The sequence below is a fragment of the Sinocyclocheilus grahami genome, unplaced genomic scaffold (genome assembly GCF_001515645.1).
Source record: "Sinocyclocheilus grahami isolate Dianchi unplaced genomic scaffold, SAMN03320097.WGS_v1.1 scaffold1288.1, whole genome shotgun sequence".
Lineage (NCBI taxonomy): Eukaryota > Metazoa > Chordata > Actinopteri > Cypriniformes > Cyprinidae > Sinocyclocheilus > Sinocyclocheilus grahami.
The window spans coordinates 90,121-96,821 of NW_015506467.1; the positions used below are offsets into that span (position 1 = coordinate 90,121).

Sequence of the window (6,701 nt, forward strand, 5' to 3'; positions counted from 1 at the left end):
TTTTCCTGCCGTTTCGCATGGTGGAGGCGGCCAACATGAAATGGACGCTGCCTTACTTCCTCTGCCCGCTGTCGGGATTCATCTTCTACTCGGTCATCGCCAACAGCGTCCTTCACCTGACGGCCATCAGCGTGGAGCGCTACCTGGGTGTGGCTTACCCCATTAAATACAAGCTCAAACGCAACCCCAGAAGTGCCTTGATAGCCTGCATCCTATTCTCGGTGGTTTCAATGGCGCACTGCAGTATCGTCTACGTCATGCAATACCACAACTATTTCAACCCCAACATCACTGATCCATCCAAACGTAACACCTGTTATGAAGAATTCACTGACGAACAACTCAAGATCCTCCTGCCGTTTCGACTGGAGCTTTCTGTTGTCTTCTTCTACATCCCTTTCCTCATCTGCTGCTTCTGCTACATCCAATGCATCTGCATACTTTCCCGACTATCCAACGTCAACGCCAAGAAGCGGTATAGAGCCATCAGGATGGCGTTGGGCACACTTCTGGTCTTCGTTATCTGTTTCATGCCCTTCAACATCTCCCACGTGGAGGGATTCGTAACCAACCAAAGCTCTAAATGGAGACAACCTGCTTTACTCACCAGCACGTTGAATGCATGCCTCGACCCTTTCATATTCTACTTCTCTTCTTCCGCACTCAGAGAGACTTTCAACAAGGTGTTGCAGGGGCTGGCGAAGCGTTTGCTCCTTCCTTGCTGCCGCTCGGCTCTCTGCTGCCCTTTATTCAACCGTGGGAAACCAGACGAGCGAACGCAGAGCTCTGATGACAGCATTCTCTAACATTTCAAGCCAGTCTTTGCATTGAATAATCTGCCTGCATGTGCATCATCAGTGCATATCATTCAGTCTAAAGCCAATTAATATAATTCTGATGCACCACCATGACCCAATGCTTTATGGATAGACAGAAGAGAAACAGAAATGGTTCCAGAAAAAAAAATCAAGCATGATTGCATGACTATTTAACCTAAACCTTTGCAGCAGCCGTTTCGTTCACAATGAAATGAAGAGCTTGAGTGAACAAATTACAGTGCAAAAAGCAATTGTATCTGAACGGTACATCTAACATTTGAACTAATACGCAGCATTCACTAACAGCAATGCTATAAATATAATCAAAACAACTTTGTAAAACCAATTTTCGTTGCTACTAATATTTCAATAAAAGAAACTCATACAAATTATGCGTCCGTTCTTTATTTCTCTGTCCTGAATGAACTCACCCATGTGCATGAATGCTATTTATTTTCTACACAGCACTTAATATGCACAGCTTGTTTTTAACCTGCCATCTCTTTAGATAGACCAACACAAACCTGTTCCTCTGATGTCACTTCCTGTTCCTGGTACAGGTTGGATTTTGAGTCACTTATTTGATCCATTTTATCAGTTCTGTTTAAAATGGCTAATAATTAATCTAATTTATCACATATAATCTGAATACTTGGTGTCACTGAAGCAGATTTTGAACAGTCGCATCTAGTTTCCTAACTCAGTTATTGGAAATGATCTCTCTTGTCTATTATTACACTTGAATGTCACAGTTTTGTTATTCAGCAACTACACTGTGTCTGTGTCTACTTTTTAGTGCAGGTGGGAGGACGGTTGAACTGCATGTGGTGCAGTTGCATTAACAGCTCAAATGATTGGCTCATACAGGTATGTTTTTCCATGAGCAAAGATGGCAGGATGCACGTTGCTTACTTACAAGGCTGCATTTGCTATTAAGATGAATGGAAATGCTAACAAATAGAAATGCATTCTTCAAAGTTCAAAGATCGTACAGCTTTGCTTAAATACTTTTTTGTGCATTGTATTGCATTGCATGTGAGTTTCGTACAGTTTTGCTTAAATACTTTTTGTGCATTGCATTGCATGCAAGTTTGCATTCTTCAGTGCATTGCCATCATACCCTGCAAGTTTACTAGATAATGGCCATAAACATCACACCTATTTATTGCTGCTACTGTATTATTCTGAGCAATGCTGTCTACTTTAAACGTGAGTTTGTGTCTTCTCTGCCCTACTTCTACTTTAGCAAAAGCTGCATCTGTTTTTAGCCTTGCTACAGCATCTATAAAGAGCTCATCTATCTTTCCTGTGGCAGAGGTGTCTGAAACAACACACACTTTCCTGGTGCATGATACAGGGGGAATTCAGGTGAAGTGGGACACTTTCTGATCATTTTTCATTGGTTTTTATAATATGTTCCAGGGGCATAAAAATAAAGATCACGATAAAGATCTCCACTGCACAATACAGATAAAAAGGCAATATTAAACTTGAATGCTTCTTCAAACACATATCACAAAATTCCAGGAGTGACTGGTAAACTGAGATGTGCAGTTCATTTAAATACATTTCACTTTAGATGTAATAAAACGCTAAATTTAAAGGGGGTCATAGGATGCTACATGCGCTTTTACAAGTTGTTTGAACTGAAATGTGTGTTGGTAGTGTGTGTGTACATAACCACCCTATGATGATAAAAATCCACCCGGTGTTTTTTTTTTAAAAATCTGGTTAAATATTTTTCCCTTTCTCAGATGCCTGTCTGTGTGACGTCACACAGACAGGCCCCTCCCATGATAGTTTGATTGACAGTAGCGTTTCAGCACAGACTTTACTGGTGTCTTATCTTAGACCCGCCCTGAGTGAGCTGTCATCAGTCCGCCATTGTTTTGCCGCCGGAGCAGATGTAGACAAGAATGACTCCTAAGTGATTGAGGTCTTCTGTTGTTGGATGTAATAATGAACATAGCAGTCGTCATTTACTCCCGACATTTGAGCCGCTGAACTCGCAGTGGATTACATTGTTTCTGAAGGGAATGCTCCCCCGATCTACATAAATGCGTCTATGTTCGCGCAAATCATTCATGTTCCAGCCTCACCTGCAGAAGAAGTGAGTACAATGTTTTGTAATGAATCTTTGCAAATCGCCTTTCCTAATAATTTGCTAATTAGCAAGTTTCACGATAAATGCGGCTGAAGTAAACAGTCTCTCTGAGAGCAGCTAGGGGCGGAGTCAGCAGAGCTTATTAACATTTAAAGGAAAATGCTACAAAAACGGCTTGATTTGAAAAGAGCTGTTTTTGACCGGTTAAAAAAATTGTTTTTTACACTACCATTGAGAAATTTTAACCAAACTATGTTACAGACTTTTCATTATGACCCTAAAGAATCATATCAACTTGTGGAAAATGGGCATCCTATGACCCCTTTAACACTTAAACTTGTTTGATTTCTTCTTCTTGATTTGTTTCTGTAAAACACAAAGATTTAAAAATGTCTGTTTTAGTCTATACTAGGAAACTCAATGGGGTCCAATGTTGTCTGAATGTTCTTAAATATATTTTGTGTTCCACAGAAGATAGAAGGTCATAAATGTTTGGAAAGACATGAAGGCGAGTAAATCTTGACAGAATTTATATTTTTAGGTGAACTATACCTTTAAGAGCAAATTTACATGGTCTTACCTGGTAGGTGACTCAACAAAGTACAGAATTATTTAAAATTAAACAAAAATGTACTTATAATCAGACACAGCTATATATTTTCATGTATAAAGACCCAATTTATACTCTGAAAAGTTAATATTAAAAATGTAAAATATTGTGGAAATATTTTTCAATTGTTTATTTATTGTAATATATTTTTTATCATTTATTTATTTTAATTGTATTTATTTTTTATTTATTTTTTAATTTAATTTTTAATCATTTATTTATTTTTACACAGTGGTTTTTTTTTATATTAAATGAGGCCACAAGATGGTGCTATATATGAGTCATCGTGAAAAAAATGCCTCAAGAAACCTTTAAATTAATCACACAGATCAGATAAAGTTTTGAAAGCCTGCATTCCTGTATTCAGATTTTCATCAGAATTTTTTTTCATGTTAAAACCACAAACATGTCTCATAGCGGCAATATACGAGCAATAACACTGTGCTCAGCTCTGTTTAAATGCTCAGTGTGTTATCTACTCATCACCAGATGAAGGAAATAGTAACGGGTTTGTCTTATTTAAATGGAAGAACTAAGGGAACATTTTGTGAAGTTGCTAAGAGTGGTAAAATTAAACAAAAATGTACTTATAATCAGACACAGCTATATATTTTCATGTATAAAGACCCAATTTATACTCTGAAAAGTTAATATTAAAAATGTAAAATATTGTGGAAATATTTTTTTATTTAATTTTTAATCATTTATTTATTTTTACACAGTGGGTTTTTTTTTATATTAAATGAGGCCACAAGATGGTGCTATATATGAGTCATCGTGAAAAAAATGCCTCAAGAAACCTTTAAATTAATCACACAGATCAGATAAAGTTTTGAAAGCCTGCATTCCTGTATTCAGACCAATATAGATTTTTCATCAGATTTTTTTTTTTCATGTTAAAACCACAAACATGTCTCATAGCGGCAATATACGAGCAATAACACTGTGCTCAGCTCTGTTTAAATGCTCAGTGTGTTATCTACTCATCACCAGATGAAGGAAATAGTAACGGGTTTGTCTTATTTAAATGGAAGAACTAAGGGAACATTTTGTGAAGTTGCTAAGAGTGGTGCTTCCCCAAGCAAAATGTGCCGTGGCTGTTGTTCTGAGTGGGTGCTAAGGTGTTGCTATGGTGTTATGAGTGTTTGTTAGCATGTTGCAGATTGCTAGAGTGTTACTAAGTGGTTGCTAGGGTGGTTTTGGATGGTGCAGTATTGTAAATGCAAGTCTACCGTGCATTTATAATAAACAGAACATTATTGTGCCTTAGTGTGGAGGCTAATATAGCTATTCTTATAATTATATTTATAGTTATAGCTCTTGGTGTGAACAAACCTTAAGGTTTTTTTGTTGTTGTCATTTTTTATTGTAAAGACCTGTTTACTTCAAGTACAGTAACTATTATGATAGTTTTTTAAAAAGTGTTAATGATTTCAAAGAATAGCAGAGTTAAAGGGATAGTTCACCCAAAAATTAATTACTCACCCTCATGTCGTTCCAAACCCGTAACACCTTCGTTCATCTTCGGAACACAAATTAAGATATTTTTGATGAAATCCAAGAGCTCTCTTGAGAGACCCTCCCATAGACAGCAACACAACGGTAATGTTCCCAGGTCCAGAAATGTAGCAAGGACAAATCCTTGCTACATTTCTGGACTTGATCCTGTAAGGATCCTTGCGGTCAGAGGGTCAGAGAGCTCTCGGAATGCATCAGAAATATCTTAATTTGTGTTCTGAAGATGAACGAAGGTCTTACGGGTTTGGAACGGCATGAGGGCGAGTAATTAATGACAGAATTTTCATTTTTGGGTGAACTAACCCTTTAACCAACAACATTACCTTCCAATGAGCATTACATTTCTTACAGAATTGATTAATCTTTGTAAACCTTAGTTAATAAAATACAACAGTTCAATGTTAGTTCATGTTAGCTTCATTAAATAATATTAACAGATACAACGTTAATAATGTATTAGTACATTACGAAATTAACAATATGATTAATAAATGATTTGGAAGGATTTTCATAGTTAGATTTATTGTAAAGTAGTAACAAAATTGCTAAAAATAAAATGAAAATGATCATAAAAAATATAAAAAAGAATTAAAAGTATAAAAAAATACTCAAATAGTAGTAGTAATACATTTATATAATAATACATTTATTTAATAAATGTACTATTTGAATGTTTATTCATATTTTGAATGTTGATATTTTTATCAATTTTGTTACTACTTTACTGTAATCTAAAGTAGTAACAAAATAGCTAAAAATAAAACCCAATTAAAAATATTAATAATCACTAAAATAGTAAATGAATTGATAATTAAACATTTTAATTGATAATTTTTTCCAGTTATTGTTTTAATTAACAACAACACCTTTCAATATGTGCACGCATAAATGAGATCAGACGGAAGGAATGATTTTAATTTAATATGAACTTAAATGAAGGTATGTTCCTCGTATCAAGCTATCATATCATAAGTTGAATGTAGAGCACAAGTCATATGAACTACTTTTATGGTTCATTTATGGTGTTGATTCTCCACAGCTTCAGTCCTCATTTACTTTCACGGTATGTAGGAGTGTAAACATTCGGCCTAACTTTGGTTTTACACAGAAGAACAAACGTTATATGGGTTTGGAATAACATTACGGTGAGTAAATGATGATCTGTTGAACTGTTTCTTGAATTTGTGCTTGAATTTGCCTTTGGCTCGAGTCATTTCTCTCATCTGTCAGGCTAAACACAGTTAACCCATAATCTCTTGGAGGTCTGAAAAGAAAATAACTTAGTTCTAAACATGAATGTAAAGACATTTATCTTAAAACAACATCCAGTTAGAAGTGAAAGTACGAGTCAGATATATTGAATGTGTGAAATGTTTCATTGTACAGTATTGCACAATCCGGAGTTGTCCTCTATTGTACAATCTTGAGTTTAGCAAACGAGGAAATGTGCGAAGCAATGGAGCGTCCCATCACGTCTCAGACGCTTTCTCCTTACAGTGGAGAAAGGCATTTTGCCTATAATAATTGGCTACAATAATACAGCATTATTATACATAATAATAATAATATATTTCACTCAAAACACAGTTGAAAATTAATCCAGCTGCATTTATTTCACACACACACACACACACACACACACACACACACA

General features: G+C 35.7%; 1 protein-coding gene across 1 annotated transcript; it reads left to right on the forward strand.

Annotated features, from left to right (window-relative positions):
- Positions 1-2: 2 nt before the first annotated feature.
- LOC107568861 (free fatty acid receptor 2-like) lies at positions 3-897 on the forward strand (the record flags this gene model as incomplete). The annotated part of the gene is made up of 1 exon (XM_016254853.1): positions 3-897. A coding segment is annotated over one exon (804 nt), but the record flags the coding sequence as incomplete, so codon positions are not given.
- Between the last annotated feature and the right edge of the window lie 5,804 nt (positions 898-6,701).